At 46.3% G+C, this 19,183-nt stretch overlaps 1 protein-coding gene across 2 annotated transcripts in view; it reads left to right on the top strand.

Moving 5' to 3' along the window:
- The window catches only part of LOC137626444 (DNA-directed RNA polymerase III subunit RPC5-like), a 167,189-nt gene that overhangs the window by 134,796 nt on the left and 13,210 nt on the right, over window positions 1–19,183 (top strand). For both annotated transcript variants that reach the window (XM_068357438.1, XM_068357439.1), the window contains one exon: window positions 8,012–8,178. In XM_068357438.1, the coding sequence (XP_068213539.1) occupies window positions 8,012–8,178 (167 nt within the window). The remainder of the gene's footprint in view (window positions 1–8,011; window positions 8,179–19,183) is intronic.

Here is a 19,183-nt window from a genome sequence, read left to right as displayed (position 1 = left end):
GACTTTAGACTTAATCAGAGACCTAGGTCTATTAGTCAATATAGAGAAGTCTCAACTCATTCCCTCCCAATCCATTGTGTACCTGGGAATGGAGATTCGGAGTCAGGATTTTCGGGCTTTTCCATCGGCCCCCAGGATAAGCCAAGCCCTAGAGTGCATCATGAGCATGCTGAAGAGGAGCAGTTGCTCAGTGAGACAGTGGATGAGTCTCACAGGGACCCTCTCATCATTGGCCCTGTTTGTCGAGCTAGGGAGACTCCACCTCCGCCCTCTTCAATTCCATCTTGCAGCTCATTGGGACAAGGGTTCGACTCTCGAAGCGGTCTCTATCCCTATCAACCAAGAGATGAAGACCACTCTCCTGTGGTGGAAGCACAACCTCCTTCTCAAGGAGGGTCTATCATTGGCCATTCAGACCCCCAATCTTCATCTCTTCTCAGATGCTTCGGACTCGGGCTGGGGTGCAACCTTGGACGGACGGGAATGCTCGGGAACGTGGAACGAGGAACAAGGATTACTCCACATCAACTGCAAGGAGCTGCTAGCAGTTCATCTAGCCCTGTTGAACTTCAAGTCCCTCCTGCTAGGCAAAGTGGTGGAGGTGAACTCAGACAATACCACAGCCTTGGCTTACATCTCCAAGCAAGGAGGGACCCATTCGAGGAGCCTATACGAGATCGCAAGGGACCTCCTCATTTGGTCAAGAGGTCTAAACCTCACTCTGGTCACGAGGTTCATTCAGGGCGATATGAACGTCTCAGCAGATCGCCTAAGCAGAAGGAATCAGGTCATTCCCACGGAATGGACCCTCCACAAGAGTGTGTGCAACAGACTTTGGACCTTGTGGGGTCAACCTACCATAGATCTGTTTGCCACCTCCATAACCAAGAGACTTCCGCTGTATTGTTCCCCTGTTCCAGACCCTGCAGCAGTTCATGTGGATGCTTTTCTACTGAACTGGTCCCATCTCGACCTGTACGCATTCCCTCCGTTCAAGATAATAAACAAAGTTCTGCAGAAATTCGTCTCGCACAAAGGGACACGGCTGACGCTGGTTGCTCCCCTTTGGCCTGCAAGAGAATGGTTCACAGAGGTACTTCAATGGCTAGTCGACTTCCCCAGGACTCTACCTCTAAGAGTGGACCTTCTACGTCAACCTCACGTAGACAGGTTGCACCCAAACCTCCACGCTCTTCGGCTGACTGCCTTCAGACTGTCGAAAGATTCGCTAGAGCTAGAGGCTTTTCGAAGGAGGCAGCCAGTGCGATTGCCAGAGCAAGAAGGGTTTCCACTCGTAGAGTCTACCAGTCTAAGTGGGAGGTCTTCCGAAGCTGGTGTAGAGCCAATTCAATATCCTCTACCAATACCTCTGTGACCCAAATAGCTGACTTCCTTCTACATCTTAGGAATGAGAGATCCCTTTCAGCACCTACGATTAAAGGATATAGGAGTATGTTGGCTTCAGTTCTCCGCCACAGAGGTTTGGACCTGTCTTCCAACAAGGACCTTCAAGACATTCTTAAGTCTTTTGAGACGTCTAAAGAACGTCGTCTTTCCACTCCAGGCTGGAATCTAGACGTAGTCTTAAGGTTCCTTATGTCATCTAGGTTCGAACCTCTCCAGTCAGCTTCCTTTAAGGACCTTACCCTCAAGACTCTTTTTCTCGTTTGCCTTGCAACAGCTAAGAGAGTCAGTGAGGTTCATGCCTTCAGCAAGAACATTGGTTTCACAACCGAATCTGCAACATGTTCTTTTCAGCTTGGATTCCTAGCAAAGAACGAGCTTCCTTCACGTCCTTGGCCTAGATCGTTCGAAATACCTAGCCTCTCCAACATGGTAGGTAACGAACTAGAGAGAGTTCTTTGCCCTGTCAGAGCTCTCAAATATTATCTTAAGAGGTCTAAACCTATTCGAGGACAGTCAGAAGCCTTATGGTGTGCCATCAAGAAACCCTCGAGACCCATGTCCAAGAATGGGCTTTCGTTTTATATAAGGCTTCTGATCAGAGAAGCACATTCTCACTTAAAGGAGGAAGACCTTGCATTGCTGAAGGTAAGGACCCACGAAGTAAGAGCCGTAGCTACTTCGATGGCCTTTAATAAAAACCGTTCTCTGCAGAGCATAATGGATGCAACCTATTGGAGGAGCAAGTCAGTGTTTGCATCATTTTATCTGAAAGATGTCCAGTCTCTTTACGAGAACTGCTACACCCTGGGACCATTCGTAGCAGCGAGTGCAGTAGTAGGTGAGGGCTCAGCCACTACATTCCCTTAATCCCATAACCTTTTTTAACCTTTCTCTTGAATACTTTTATTGTTGTTTTTATGGTTGTTACGGTAGGCTAAGAAGCCTTCCGCATCCTTGGATTTGGCGGGTGGTCTATTCATTCTTGAGAAGCGCCTGGGTTAAAGGTTTGGTAGAGGTCCTTTAGTAGGGGTTGCAACCCCGTGTACTTTGGCACCTTTGGGTTGATTCAGCCTCCAAGAGGAACGCTGCGCTCAGTAAGGAAGACGAACTTTAAATAAGAGGCAGAGTAACGGTTCTATTCGACTTCCTTACCAGGTACTTATTATTTCATTGTTATTTGAGATAACTGTTATATGAAATATGGGATACTTAGCTATCCTTTAATCTTGTACACTGGTTTTCACCCACCTCCCTGGGTGTGAATCAGCTACATGATTATCGGGTAAGTTTAATATTGAAAAATGTTATTTTTATTAGTAAAATAAATTTTTGAATATACTTACCCGATAATCATGATTTAATCGACCCTCCCTTCCTCCCCAGAGAGAACCAGTGGACCGAGGAATAATTGAGGAGGTGTCAACAAGAAGTACTTGAGTACCTGGCCACAGGTGGCGCTGGTAAGTACACCCCCTTCTAGTATTGTGATAGCTGGCGTATCCCTCCATAGAATTCTGTCGGGCAACGGAGTTGACAGCTACATGATTATCGGGTAAGTATATTCAAAAATTTATTTTACTAATAAAAATAACATATTTATAGAAAAATATTCTTAACCTCTATTTAATTATAGATTTATAGATAAATATTCTTAACCTCTATTTAATTATAGATTTATAGATAAATATTCTTAACCTCTATTTAATTATAGATTTTAAACATAAAACTTACCCGCTGGTTATATAAGAATGGCTAGCGTTCCTGACACCTCGGCAGAACTAATTCAAAACTCGCGGCTAACGTAGGTATGTCAGGTGTACACTAGTGCCCTGGTGGACTACAGGTAGAACTACCCCCACTTCATCAGATTTTTCCTGCCGGTCGTGCTGGTCGGAACGTTGAAAATTCACTCGCTTATTTACATTCAATTGGACGGTTTATTTGGTGGTAGAGGAAAATCGTGTGCTTATGGGAATCGGTTTGAAGAATGTTCTTCGTTAACGGAAAGTCAGTGGGTAGCTTACGTGCGTTATACTCAGAAATTAGAGAAAAGAGTCACTACGGTAAGGGAATGGATGAGTCTTCTGGGAACCCTCTCGTCCCTAGAGAAGTTTGTATCTCTGGGAAGATTGCATCTGCGCCCTCTTCAATTCCACCTCAATGCTCATTGGAAAAGGGGAGACAGTCTCGACAAGGAGAGCATTCCCATTATGAATACAATCAAATCACATCTTTAGTGGTGGAACAATGCTCACAAACTCAACGAGGGCCTCTCGTTGGAACAGAGGAACCCAGACCTCTTGTTGTTTTCAGACGCCTCAAATTCTGGGTGGGGAGCAACATTGGGAAGAAGAGAGATCTCAGGGTGTTGGACAAAGGATCAGAAGGCTCTTCATATCAATCAGAAGGGGCTATTAGCAGTACACTTAGCCCTAGAAAGATTCGAGGGGCTGTCCTGGACAAGGTGGTACAGGTCAATTCGGACAGCACGATGGCCCTAGCGTACATAGCGAAGGAGGGGGGGACCCACTCAAAGCTGCTGTACGAATCAGCGAAATCTCTACTCCTTTGGGCAAAGGAAAGGAGGATTCTTTTATTGACTCGATTCATTCAAGGAGCCAAGAATGTGAGGGCGGACTGGCTCAGCAGGAGAGGCCAAGTTCTGTCCACGGAATGGATGCTGCATCTGGAGGTTTGCAAGAAGCTGTGGCGATTATTGGGTCGCCACCTCATAGATCTCTTTGCAACCTCAAAAACAAATATGTCGGGAATGTATTGCTCTCCGGTACCGGATCCCAAGGCAGCTCACATAGACGCGTTTCTGCTGGATTGGACACACATGGATGTTTACGCGTTTCCACTCTAATCACTCCTTTTTGGCCATCAAGGGTCTGGTTCCCAGAGATCCTGGAGTGGTTAGTGGACATGCCGAGAAGCCTCCCGTTAAGAGCAGATCTTCTCAGACAGCCCCATTTGGCAAGAAATCACCAAAACCTCTGAGCTCTACGTCTGACTGCCTTCAGACTATCGAAAGCCTCACAAGATGTAGAGGCTTTTCGAAGGAGGCAGCCAAGGCTATTGCAAGAGCAAGGAGAACCTCTACCATTAGAGTATGTCAGTCCAAGTGGGAGGTTTTCAGCGAATGGTGTAGAGCTAACTCGGTTTCTTCCTCCAATACCTCTATAGCACAGATTGTCGACTTCCTTTTAGATCTGAGGAATAAGCGTAACTTCTCGGTCCCAACGATTAAAGGATACAGAAGTATGCTGGCAACAGTTTTCAGACATAGAAATCTGGATCTCTCCAACAATAAAGATTTACAAGATCTACTTATATAGGTCTTTTGAAACATCTAAGAGATGTCATCAAGTATCACCAGCTTGGAACTTGGATGTGGTACTTAGATTTCTTATGAGTGGCAGGTTCTAGCCTCTGCACTCGGCTACTTTTAAAGATATGACTCTGAAGGCCCTGTTCTTGGTGAGCTTGGCAACGGCTAAGAGAGTAAGTGAGCTCCATGCTTTCAGCAAGAACATTGGATTTAGAAACGGAAAAGCAATATGTTCTTTGCAGCAGGGTTTTCTGGCCAAGAATGAACTTCCTTCTCGACCATGGCCAAAATCTTTTGAGATTTCCAATCTTTATGACTTAGTGGGCGATGAGTTAGAGAAAGTGCTCTGTCCCGTTAGAGCTTTAAGGATATATTTAGAAAGAACAAAGAGCTTGAGAGGCAACTCGGAGGCGCTTTGGTGTGCTGGCAAGAAGCCCTCGCAGCCTATGTCGAAAAATGCGCTTTCCTTTTTTATGAGGCTTTTAATTAGAGAAGCTCATTCACAGTGTAATGAGGCAGATCTTAGACTGCTCAAGATGAAGGCTCACGAAGTAAGAGCAGTGGCTACTTCAGTGGCTTTTAAACAGAATCGTTCTCTGCAAAGCATAAGGATGCGACTTTTTGGAGAAGTAAATCTGTATTCGCATCTCATTATTTAAAACATGTGCAGACTCTTTATGAGGACTGCTATACTTTGGGTCCATTCGTTGCTGCGAATGCGGTAGTAGGTGAAGGATCTACCACTACGTTCCCCTAATACCCAGTACCCTTTTTCTTTCTCTTGGAACTTTGTTGTCTTTAAGGTTGTATGTGTAGACTGGTCGACAGTCTTCCGCAATCTATTGATTTGGTCAGGTGGTCGTGTTGTTCCTAGAGAGCGCCCGGAACAAGGGTATTAGTTGAGGTCCTGTCATGTTAGAGGTTATGGCACCGTTTGACAGCTCCTAGAGATCTTCAGCCCCCTGGGTGGACCGCTGGATCTTTTAAGGATAACAGACAGAATAAGGCAGAGAACCATTGCAGTCTGTTTCCTTATCAGGTACGAACCGCTTATTTTAGTTATATGTAACTATTAAGTGAATTTTCAATCAAATTGCTGTCTCAGACCCGCCACCAAGGGTGTCAATCAGCCATTCTTATATAACCAGCGGGTAAGTTTTATGTTTAAAAATGATATTTTCATAATAAAATAAATTTTTGAACATACTTACCCGCTGGTTATATAAGTTATAATCCCACCCTCCTTCCCTCTGGAGACCTAGAGGCAAGAAAAATCTGATGAAGTGAGGGTAGTTCTACCTGTAGTCCACCAGGGCACTAGTGTACACCTGACATACCTGCGTTAGCCGCGAGTTTTGAATTAGTTCTGCCGAGGCGTCAGGAACGCTAGCCATTCTTATATAACCAGCGGGTAAGTATGTTCAAAAAATTTATTTTATTATGAAAATATCATTTTATGGATAAATATTCGTAACCTCTATTCAATTATAGACTTATAGATAAATATTTTAAACCCCTATTTAATTATAGATTTACTGTATAGATAAATATTCTTAGCCTCTATTTAATTATATATTTATAGGTAAATATTCTTAACCTCTATTTAATTATAGATTTATTGATAAATATTCTTAACCTCAATTTAGATTTATAGATAAATATTCTTAACCTCTATAGAAAACTGAGAAATGTAGGGAGGTTAGGTGCTCCTCTCCTCCCAGCACATTTACTGTATTCCGATGATTATTATTACTAGCTAAGCTACAACCCTAGTTGGAAAAACAAGATGCTATAAGCCCAAGGGTTCCAACAGGGAAAATTAGCCCAGTTAGGAAAGGAAATAAAGAAATAAATGAACTTCAAGAGAAGTAATGAATAATTAAAAAATATCCCAAGAACAGTAACAACATTAAAATAGATCTTTCATATATAAACTATAAGAACATCAAATAAACAAGAAAAAGAGAAATAACATAGAATAGTGTACCTCATGGAAAGCAATTCTACCCCCAAGACAGTGGAAGACCATGGTACAGAGGCTATAGCACTACCCAAGACTAGATAACAATGGTTTGATTTTGGATTCCTCCTAGTTTTCTGGTTTATATAAAAGGACAGCAGATTTTCATGTTCAAAATGTGCATACGGAACATATGAATAATTTTGCAATGCAAAAATTCACTTTACGTCAGATCTCTTTGGGTTTTACTGTATTGGTAACTAAAAATATCCCGTTCTGGGTCCACAAGTCCTGTACTGATCTATGCAGCAGAAGACTGGCACTGATAAAAAAAAATGATTTTGATAAGATGCAAACTTAGATCATGATTGGAATATTATTATTATTATCATTACTTGCTAATCTACAACCCTAGTTGGAAAAGCAGGGTGCTATAAGCCCAGGAGCCCCAACAGGGAAAATAGCCCAGTGAGGAAAGGAAACAATGAAAAATAGAATATTAAGAATAGTAACATTAAAATATATATTTCCTTTGTAAACTCTAAAAATCTAACAAAACAAGAAGAGAAATTAAATAGAACAGTGTGCCCGATTGTACCCACAAGCAAGAGAACTCTAACCCAAGACAGTGGAAGATCATGGTACAGAGGCTATGGCAATACCCTGGACTTGAGAACAATGGTTTAATTTTGTAGTGTCCTCCTAGAAGAGACGCTTAACATAGCTGAAGAGTCTCTTCTACCCTTACCAAGAGGAAAGTAGCCACTGAACAATTACAGTGCAGTAACCCCTTGGGTGAAGAATTGTTTGGTAATCTCAGTGTTGTCAGGTGTATGAGGACAAAGGAGAATATGTAAAGAATAGGCCAGACTATTCAGTGTATGCGTAGGCAAAGGGAAACTGGACCGTAACCAGAGAGAAGGATCCAATGTACTACTGTCTGGCCAATCAAAAGACCCCATAACTCTAGCGGTAGTATCTCAATGGGTGGCTGGCGCCCTGGCTAGCCTACTGCCTAATAATGTGTTGACCAGAAGCAGAGATGGTTTTAACATGTGATGCAAAGCAATAAGGAAGAAATGTAAATTGGAAGTGACATTACTAATGAAACCGGTCGGAAGGAATAGGAAATCTTGGAAAGAGGTGTCACTTGGAGATCCAACCTTGTTGGAAATTCAGAAAGACAGATTAGGTGATAGAAGATAATGAAGAAAAGATACGTAATGATAATAGTTACGTAGGTTTTGATGTTTCATAGCTTAAATCTCTTTTATCTGTGATATATTGTAATAAATATTGACTTTTCTTTACAGTTATACATGTTCACCAAGAATACGGTCTTGCGGCGATCCGAAGTGACCGAGACAATAAGACTACCGGGTAACGACATTAAGGAAATTCTGTCGGGCGTTTCGGCATATTGTCCAGCAAGGTCTGTCTGGGAATTCTTGCTCCCAACTGACACAGCTTTTGTGAAGAAGTAAGTCCTCATTTCATAGTTGTTCCGTAACCGAAATACAAACCACGCTATTTACGTAGGGTATTGCTTTCGGCGTAGCTGAAATGGCGATCCATTAGATTTTTAACGAGGGTTAACTACCCCTGCGCTAGTTAGCAGGGGTAGGGGAGGGGTAGCTAGCTACCCCTCCCCCCTCACACACTGGTGAACTGATTCACTTCGCTTATGGCTCGGACGATGAACGGATGTCTCTGTTCCCGTCCTCGCATGGCAGCCTTTTATTGTTTTGTCTTCACTTAATTACTTACTTTCTTTACTCATGTATAGATGTAAACATTTTTTTATGTTTATGTATATATTTGAGTATAGAAATCAGTAAGTTTCCTTTTCAGTGTTCGTGCTGTGTGTGTGTGTGTACGATATCACCGTGTGGCCGCCGGCAGTCAGGCCACTACGATGTATTTTCATGGGCCGCGATCTCTTCCTTGGTCCTTCGGTCGCCTCCTTCCACGGGCGCCGTGGGGAGTCGTCATCGCTGGACTTATTATTCTGTTCTCCGCTACTCCTCTTTTCCTACGGGGAAGGTGGGGTTCAGCGTAGGATCGCGAGAGTGTAGTTTGACTACGGTCTCTCTCTCTCTCTCTCTGGAGGTCGTTCACCTTTTACTACGTTTTCTACGATAGCTCCTCCTTTCGGGTGGAGTTGCTACGCAGTACTTTTTATCTTAATTATTTTTTTATTGTTAAAGCTAATTGTATTTGTTAACTTTTCAGTTTTATAGAATGTTTCCCTTCGGGGTGTTTCGTTCTTACTTTTAGTGAACATTCCTTTACGAATTGCATTTTTATAACTGTTATTATTCAGTTTTGGTTACAGTTCTCGCCCTTCCCCCTTCCCGTGAGTGTAGGTGGGGTTGGGGCTCTTGCCTGTCATGTAATTCTTGTGTTCTTTTCCCTCGGGTTTCCTCTTCGGAGTCTTCCCTTGGGAATGAATGTTAACTAATTACTTTTTATTTTCACAGTTAACGATCTGTTTTCCGTTTGCCTAATGTGACAACGAAGCAGAGCTGTCTTGTTGGGACTCGGGGAGTCGGCTGTTGCTGCCTCCTCTATAGGACTTCGTCAGGGGCGTGTCTCCTTCTGGTAGTTCTCCCGAGGCACCCGACAGCTCTTCAGTTCATGTTAGAACTCTCCGGAGGTTCGCCTCCTTGGGTGGGTAACTTCCCTTCCGAGGGAGGTTACCTGCCCAGGTTTGAGTGTCTTTCCCTTTCGGGGGAAACTTCTCTTACCTTTAATAATTATATGTTCCTGGTCCTCCGGCGGTTTTGCTCTTGGTGCTGAGCGACCGCTTTTGTAACCTTGCTCAAGGGGCTGAGCGGTTACCTCTCGGACCATAGTTTTTGTGCGACTATGCTCTTGGTGCTGAGCGGTCGCACCTGCAGCTACGCTCAAGGGGCTGAGCAGCTGCAGGAGCGCCTCTTCAGAGGTTGGCTCCTAGGTCACTGGCTGACCCTTCGGCCCTTGGGCCCCATCTTCAGTCTCTTCTACGAAGTTTTCCTCTCTCGTTCGCGAGAGAGGACACTCATAGAGACTCCTCTTCGCAGGACTCCTGCTGTTGTTGCTGAAGGCTCAGTCCCCTTCGGGGGACAGCTGAGCCCTACGGTCTCTCCTGCGAGTGTTTCTTCCCCTTCACAGAGACTCCTCTTTGGAGGTCTCCTTCTGCTGTTGTTGCTGTTGTTGCTGAGGGCTCAGTCTCCTTCGGGGGCAGCTGATGCCACGGTCTCTCCTGCGAGTGCTTCTCCCCCTTGGGGGAGTTCACTACAGAGACTCTTCTTCGGAGGTCTGATGATGGTGCTCCTGCCTGTGGTCGTCTTCATCTTCACCCTCCCCGCAGAGGATCCTCCTGCCAGACCTTCTCCTGGACGCAGATGCGCTGTGGGCGCCAACGTACCTCGTTTCCTACGAGCACCGGTCACTGTGGGGCTAAGGGCTTACTCCACATTGTGGGTAAGTCACTTAAGTGCTAGGTTTTACCTGCGCGCCCATGTTTTCATGCGCACTCGCGCGCAGTAGCGCTCTTGCGCTCTCCTGCTGTGTTCCAGACTTCTCTCCTGCGATCTCCTGTAGCTGAGTCTTGCCGTAGATCTCCTGATCGCCAGCGCTCACCTGCGCCTCGGAGTCCTTCTGTGCGCCAGCCCTCTTCAGCTTGCCAGCGCGCATCTGGATGCCCTTTCCTGCTAGGCACCTTAGGCGCTAACGGTCTCCTGTACGCCCACGATCACCTGCGCGCCAGCACACATCTGCGCTCCCTTTTTCTAATGTGCGCAATGCGCGCCAACCTTCGCCCTCGCGCCCACGATCTTTGGATCTAGGCACAGGCAAGGAGATTGTTCCTTCTTTTTACACCCTCGTTTGCCTTCTCGCCAGCGCACATCTGCTCGCCCTTTTCCTGATGTGCGCAAGGCACACCAGCGTTCTCCACGAGCTTTCAGATGTGGGTGGAAGCGAAAGTCTTGATTCCTTCACCTCCTCGCTGACGATCTTCTGTGCTCTAGATTTGACCGAGTCTCTTAGCGCCCGCGCGCCCATGAGAAGTCTTCTGTACTTGCCCACGAGCGTTAGCTATTATGCGCAACCTCACCATCTAGTTCTGCCCCTCGCTGATATCTTCCGGCCGCGCAACCGCGCTCCATCGATCTCCTAGCGATCGAGCGCGATTCTTCGCCTGACCGCTAGCGTTTTCAACGCGCCAACGCATCCACGCTTCAGTCCGCGGTACGCGGCCACGCGTTGGCTCTCCTGTACGCGATCGGTCGCTACGCACCATCGCTCGCCAACGCGCCATCTCCCGCAATGAACCATCGCTCGCCAATCGCGCCATCGCTCACTTACGCGTTTTTCGGTCTTCCGACCGTGCCCGCGCGCTCACACGTCCTCACGCGCATGCGCACACATGTTCGCCCGCGCGCGAACCAACGATTGTACCATCGCGCGAGCGCCAAGGGTGATTTCGACCGCGATTCCCGTCGGGTTTTCGCAACACGAACAACCTGGCGAGTATTTCTGGAGCGCGTACTTTCAGATCATCATAGTCACGATCTTCACCTCATAAGCGCAGAGCATGACATGTACAAACCATGAAGAATCTTCAGAAGAGTCTGGGTAACATTCTTCTCCCTCTTCAGGCAGGCCCCATCATCCCTCTCCTCAGGATCGCCCGATTCCCTTCCCTCCAACGGTGGCTGCTGACACTGCCTCTGTCAGTTGTCAACAGCGGGAATACTTCGAGATCATGGGGTAGCCTGATCTAGCTCTTCCTCTCCAACATTCCGTGCAACGGACCTTCTGGGGTTTTTTCCCTCGAGAAACTCTCCGCCGGGCAGGTGACATTTTCATCTTCGGGAATCTTGAACCAGGAGGAAGCCACGAAGGGTGCCAGGCAGGCCACCTCGTGGCTGATCGTCGAGCTTGAGTCTCTGACCATCCGGTCGCGACCCAAGGTTTTATACAAGGAAGCTCCGGGAAGGTTATGGAACTTTCCTCCTCTCGGACACGTGCACCTTTCGTTTCCCGACACCAAGTGTCGAACTTGTCGACAAACTCGATGTTGAAGCATTGAGATGCAGTGACCGAGAGGTTTTCTCTCGTTGGTCCCTACCGTGGATTTCGGCAACCCAGACTCTCTTCCATCCTTGGAAGGGGCTTGTTTCAGCCCAAGGACAAGGAACGAGCTGCTGAGAGGTGGGGAGAATCGCATCACGATTCGCTCCTCCAAGTCGCTTATATCCAGTCCCTACCAGCCTCCAGCGCCTCAACTTCTACAGCCTCGTTCAACCTAGGACACCAGAACTGGCATGGGAAGCTAGACAAGGTGTCTATGCAGCCTCCCCCCTCCTGTCGGGGACGAAGGGCGAGGAGCCCTCCTGGGAGGGTAATGATCTTAGAGGGGGCGGCCTAGGCCGCAAACGCTAGGATTAGCAACCCCTACCTGCATCCCCCAGTGGGGGGGGGGATGCCTGGATTTGCGCTTTCAAGTGGCAGCAACTCAGGGCAGATTCCTGAACGATCTCCATGATCAGCCAGGGGTTTCGTGTCCCATTTCGTAGCTTCTCTTCCTCCCCTGTCAGCGAATCCGGTGTCGCTGAGCCCCTATGCCATGGGATCGGCAAAGGGGCTAGCCCCTCGGGCAGAGGGTGAGACCATGCTCTAGAAGGATGCTCTCCAAGGTTGTCGGCGGCTCTCCCCAAGGTTCTTCAAACGACTCTTTCTTGTAAGAAGCGCCTGAAGGCTGGCGACCCGCCATCGTCCTCTTAGCCCTGAACAAGTTTGTCGTACAAACTTCGGTCAGTATGATACAACAGTTTCGCTCAGACTTGTAGGGAAACCACAAGACTTCATGTGCATACTGTATCCGAGAGACAGGTACTTCCAGATCCCAATCCATCCGTCTTTACAGGAAGTACTTGGAATTCAGCCTAGGCAACAGATATACCAGTTCAAGGTGCGGTGCTTCGATCTTTCCTCAGCCCCGCAGGCATTCCGCCTCCTTCGCTTTCTGGATGACTGGTTACCCGGGCGGTTTCGGTATCGACCCCCCTTCAACGCCGAGACAAGCCTCTGGGACTTTGCCAAGATCTAAGGATCATGCTAAATCTTGAGAAGTTTTCTCTGTTTCCATCGCAACAACTGGTATATCTAGGCTTAAGTTTAGTCTCCAATCTCCGTTAAGCCTTCCCTTCAGATGACAGGATAGCAAGGCGGAGGAGAGTAGGAGAACCTTTCCTCAGGCGAGGAGAGTCTCCAGCCCTTTTCTGGTTACGCCTCCTAGGTCACCTTCCTCCTTGACTCCTCTAGTCCCAAACACTCGCCTCGGAATGAGTGTCCTGCTTTGGCGACTCAAGTCCCGGTGGAATCAAGACCACGATTCCCCAGACATTCTGGTCCTATGGGACCTGCCAAACGAGGGATCCTGCTGTGGTGGTTGACCTACGAAGCCTTTGCTAGGGAGTGGATCTTCTCGTCCCTCCTCCGCATTTGATGCTGTCCTCGGACGCGTCAAAAAAGGGGGGGGGGCCCACGTTCTGAACCAAAGGATCTCAAGCCTATGGCCAGAGCTAGAAGGGTACCTCCACATCAATTGGCTAGGGATGAAGGCCATATTCTGGCCGTCAACAGTCCCAACTGGCTCCGGCGAGTCACTCCATGAGCGACAACACCATGGTAGTTGCTTTTCATCAAGCGGGGAGGTACTTTTTCATAACAGTCTTCCCATCCTACAGTAGAGATACTGAGATGAGCCGAAGTCCACTCAATTCCAATATCGGCTCGCTTCATTCCGGACAAGGAATGTGCTCTCCGACAGTCGGAACAGGGCAACGCAGATAGAGAATACCGAGTGGTCTTTGGAACCCCCAGTAGCCAGAAAGCTCGGACCTTGTGGTCCTGTTCGCGACGACCTTGAATTTCAAGCTGTCGCTGTACTTCTCCCCAGCCCCGGACCCCAAGGCACCCTGCCGAGATGTCTTCCCACATCGGTGGGACAACATCGACGTCTACACCTGGCCACCGTTGGGTCTGTGGGGAAAGGGGGCTCAACAAGACCAGACTTTCGGTCAACCTGTCGATGACTCTGATAGCTCCGCTACAGCATCAGGCAGAGTGGTTTCCGAACCTTCTGCTTCCCTTGATGGAACTCCCGAGAGAGTTTTCCCCATGACAAGAGCTATAGCAACCACACCACTACATCTACCACAAGCCGTAGCTCCGCTTCGGCTCCATGCCTGGAGTCCATCCAGCATCTCCTCACTGAGAGAGGCGTTCCGCCATAGGTCGCGGAGCGGATGTCTTGACACCTGCGAAGTCATCCGCAGGGGTCCACCAGGCGAGGTGTAGAGTCTTCTGTGGTTGGTGTCGTGGGAGAGGTATCTCTCCCCTCGATGCCACTATTCCAGCGTTAGCGGAGTTATTGTCCATCTGCGGGAGGAATTGCGCCTTTTGCTCTCGGCTTTAAAGCCTATCGCTCAGCCTCAAGCCTGGCCTTCAGGCTCTAAGGTTAGACAATTCCTCCTCGCTGGATCTTTCTTCGCTCATACGAAGCTACAAACTTAACTGCACCCAGTCGGAAGTGAGACCTCCTCCATGGTACATGGCTCGGGTTCTTAGGGATCTTAAGGCTTCTCCCTGTGAACCATTACGCTAGTCATCTGACAGGCACCTGACTTAGAAGACGGTGCTCCGGCTCACTCTGGCTTCAGCCAAGCGTATCAGCGTTCTTCATGGTCTCTCGTACGACTTCGCCCATTCAAGAGGATAGGGAGAGGTAACGTTCGGGTTCGTCCCTGAGTCTGTTTCTAGACTCAAGATCTTGGAGTCCCAAACCTTCGGTTTGACTCCTTCAGGATTTCGACTCTCCGTTCTGTAACAGATGACCCAGGCCTTCTCCTACTATGCCCAGCAAGGAGTCATAGGTGTTATCTTAAAGAACAGCTGCAATTCGTCCTCACGTGCATCCCTGTTTGGGAGCACAGGAAGGACGAAGAGGAGGGTCACCAAGAATACCTTTGCAGCCTGGATTCTAGGACTATCCATCTCGCCCTGAATCCAGACCCTCCTCCGTCATGTAGCCTTAGAGCACACGATGTCAGAGGCATCGCAACGTCTCTAAGAAGACTACTCTGTGACGCAGGTGCTACAAACTGGAGTCTAGAAGCCTCGGACGACCTTCACAGCCCACTACCTTCAGGACGTGACCCACAGGAGCCTCGATACGTTTTGCTATCGGCCTGTGGTGGCTACACAACAGCTGGTCTAACCTCAGGCTCCTTAATGGACAAGTAGCAGAAGGTTGGGGGCATTGTTACCCGGTGTCAGACTGCATGATTGAAAGAGGTATGTCTGGCCCTTACTTCTTTCTTCATCCTCCCCTCTCTTGGGGAAAGCAGCATCCTAGGTTCTCTGCATAGCTGACCTCAAACCTCTGCAGGTAAACCATGCTTCCTTGTGTTCCTAGTATTAAAATGATACTGTCGCGTCCCCCATACCCTGACGAGGTGGTATTGGGAAAGTCCTAGCCCTGAATTCCATCTAGAGGTCTTCAGGTTGACTGCCTAGGACAAGTCACGCTTCTTCCCTCCACACACAAGCTTATGTAGGACGCACACTCCTTGTGGAGCAAGGAACTTGCGAGGTGCAGGGACTCTTTTTCTCGAAGTGCTGCTCACTCGGATTCTGAGTCCCCGGGTAAAACCAAAGCCAGTATGGCTGGGGACTTTCCATCCTTCCTAAGGGGTAAGTCACCCTATGTAAATAGCGTGGTTTGTATTTCGGTTACGGAACAAATGACAAATTCGGAGATAATTTGTATTTTTCCTAACCATACAAACCTTAGCTATTTACACATATTTGCCCGCCAGCCCTGTCCCCCAAGTCAAGTCCTACCTCTAAGCGAAGTGAATCGGTTCACCAGTGTGTGAGGGGGGAGGGGTAGCTAGCTACCCCTCCCTTACCCCTGCTAACTAGCGCAGGGGTAGTTAACCCTCGTTAAAAATCTAATGGTTCGCCATTTCAGCTACGCCGAAAGCAATACCCTATGTAAATAGCTAAGGTTTGTATGGTTAGGAAAAATACAAATTATCTCCGAATTTGTCATTTTATCAGTTATTTATTTTACTTTTTTACATATACCAAGGCATTTCCCCCCATTTTTTCCCCTATGGCCACGGGGTCATAAAAACAATTAGAATAGGGCCAACGTATCCCTACGTGTCGTAAGAGGCGACTAAAAGGGACGAGACGAGCGGCTGGGAACCCCCTCTCCTGTATTATAATCCTGTGAGACATCAAAGAGGTGGAGCTGGGGGGAGAGTGACTGCTCCCCACACTCTAGTTTTGGGGTGTTTGAATGTGCGTGGATGTAGTACGATAGAGAGTAAAAGATGTGAGATTGGAAGTATGTTTAGGAATAGAAGGATGGATATCTTGGCTTTGTGTGAGACAAAGATAAAAGGGATAGGTGAAGTGATGTTTGGTGAATTGTTCTTAGTTACCTTATTTTTGTCTGGGCTGTGACACCCTAGCAGTACCAGCCAAACTCGGCTGAATCCCTTGTCAGGATGGGAGAACCGGAGGGGAAAGATCCCCATTTGTTCATTTGTTTGATGTGGCTACCCCCCAAAATTTGGGGGAAGTGCCTTGGAAAAATAGATAAATGGATTTATCTTTTATAGTTTATGAAGTTTATCCTCTTTTTTCTTTTTTTCAAACAAGGCTGATTTCTCTATGGCCTTGTAACAATCCATCTGCTTTTTTAACCAGTTGCAGCTCGGCTTGTAATGATAGTACATACATACATATACCAAGGAACTTCCCCCAATTTTGGGGGGTAGCCGACATGAAACAAATGAAACAAAAAAGGGGACCCCTCCTCTCTACGTTCCTCCCAGCCTGACAAGAGACTCAACCGAGTTCAGCTGGTACTGCTAGTAATACAGTAATATAAATTACTTTGCACCTGTAATTTCACACGGATGGTGAAGCAGGTATGAGGTTTTTTCCAGGCAGATATATTAAAATATTGACCAAATGGGAGCTGGTAGAAATTGCTAAAAACAACTGCTAGTGATCTTTATCAAGGAAATCTTATAGCTACAAGATAGCCAAAGTTTAGGTTGTAAGCTTAGGGGTTTTTTTGTCACTGAATGTTGCCATCTTTGGTGTAGACTTAACAGTTCCTTCTTTGCTTTAACCTGATGGCTCTGTCACTCGCTACCCAAAGGAATAGACAATCCTTTACACAGTAATAAAAAAATCAACCTGCCCCATTCCTTTTTTGTTGAAGCTAAGCTAAGCTAACTAGTCAACCTTTTCGGGCCTTTAAAATTAAAGCACATTTACTGGACCTTAATACTAATGGTGGTGAAGACCTAAATGTACATGACATGGAAATGATGAATGGAGAGGTATTGAATTCAAAGCTCAAGATGAAGACGACTGGTGAAACCTAACCGAGTCCCTTTGCGTCAATAGACGTAGAATGTGATAATGATGATGATGGATGATGACTGGACCTTGATAATAATGGTGGCGAAGACCTCGATATATTTTTCCTTCTGTCTTTTTATAAAGACAACCAAGTTCTTAGCTCCTAAGTTGTCTTGATTTTTAAGTTAGCACTTCAAAGTTATTTTGCACATGTTGGAAAATTATTAATGTTATTCCATTAGGTAAATGTATTTGTGGTAGCTCTAGCTCTGCTAATTACTGCCTAATTTCAATAGCTTCCATATTGTTTAAAATTTATGAAAGTCTTTTGACAAAATATTTAAATAGGTATGCAGAAGGCAATCATCTGTTCCATAGTTTGATTTTCACATAAGCCTTGGAGAATGTGATGACCTTCTTACAATTTCCAATGCGATGCAGAAATCCCTTCATTGTAGTCAGGAAGTTTGCATGATTGGCTTCTATTTTAATGCTTCCTTTAACCTTGTTAATCATGAGGCCTTGGTTTTCAAACCCAAACCGTTGGTAGTGGGTGAGTCTTTTCTTGGCATCATTATTGATTTTCAAAAATAATGGCAGAGTATTTTTTAAGGTTACCATACTAATTATTAGAATGTAATATATGATGTTCCTCAGGATTGTGTTCTAAGCTCGTTACTTTTCATTCTATATACACGATATGTTGACTGGCCTAGAAAACAAGATTGTTACATATTCATATGCAGCTAATACTACTTTGCATCAATTCCATTTGAATATGGTTGCTGAATCACTTATAGAGATCTAACTGAAATCAGTTCATGGTGCAAATCATGGGCGATGAAGGTAAAGCCTAACAAAACTTAAAGTAGAATTGTATGTAGGTAGAGGACAGTGGCTCCTCAACAATGAGATCTTTACATTGACAATGTCTCTTTAACTATACACAATTCATTCAAGATTCTATGTGTGATTCTTGATAGCAAATTTACTCTGGAGAAACATCCAGTTTTTTCCTTTTTCAATTTCACAAACAATTGGCTTATTGAGAAAAAGTTTTTTGGTGATCAATCCATTATAAATAAATATTTTGCCTTGCGTATCCTTCTTCTATCTGGTCTCCAGCTGTCGAATCCCATCTCAATTTCTTGGATAGAAACTTATGTCTAATAAATTCCTTATTCTTCATTAGGATATTAGTCTCTGGCACCATCATTCAGTTATTTCTATATGGATATTGCACAAATGTTTTCCCAATTCGTAATATTAGGTATGAAGTTAATTCCAAAAGTCTTATCTTCTACATCATGAGGCTCAATACCACACCACATACTAGAAGTTTGTTCCGTAACTGACATACAAACCACGCTATTTAATAGGGGTTATTACTTTCGGCGTAACTGAAATGACGAGCCATTAAAATTTTAACGAGGGTTTACTACCCCACCGCCAGTTAGGGGGGGTAGCCTGCTACCCCCCCCCCCCCCCCCCCTCACACACACACCTGTGCTTGTGCTCACTTTACTTTTGGCTCGGAGCAAGTACGGTTGTTGCCTCTCTCCCTCCTCGCCTATTTTGGACTGCCATTAATTTTTGTCTTTTTACTTACTTTTTCTTATACTTGTAATATATAAATAAACATTCTTTATGTTTATGTATATATTTTTGTATAGAAATGTAGTAAGTTTTATTTTCAGTGTTGTGCTGTGTTCCCCTCCAGAGGGAGTGTCTGACAGCACAGCCGGCAGCCCTGGTTTGGGGCTCTAATCAGAGCGGTAGCACAGGCTTTCAAGCCTGTTCTCTCTGAGTTGGGCCACAAATCCTTGGCTGCATCTACTACCCTGAAGAGGAAAAGAGGAGTTTCGGACACGGTAACTTCTCCGAGGACGAAGCTGTCTCCTCGTAAATCTTCGAGGCAGGCCCCCTCCCCCCTCAGACTTTTCTCCCTCCCCTTCGGACGAGGATTTCCCGTCCTCAGGAGAGTCACGTAAGGTGAGACGTTCCCCCATCACATCATTGAGGGAACCCCACCTCGCGCGGTAAAGTCT

This window comes from Palaemon carinicauda, chromosome 34 (assembly GCF_036898095.1).
Source record: "Palaemon carinicauda isolate YSFRI2023 chromosome 34, ASM3689809v2, whole genome shotgun sequence".
NCBI classification, from domain to species: domain Eukaryota; kingdom Metazoa; phylum Arthropoda; class Malacostraca; order Decapoda; family Palaemonidae; genus Palaemon; species Palaemon carinicauda.
Note: the sequence above shows the minus strand (reverse complement) of the source record. Positions and strands in the feature narration are given on the sequence as shown.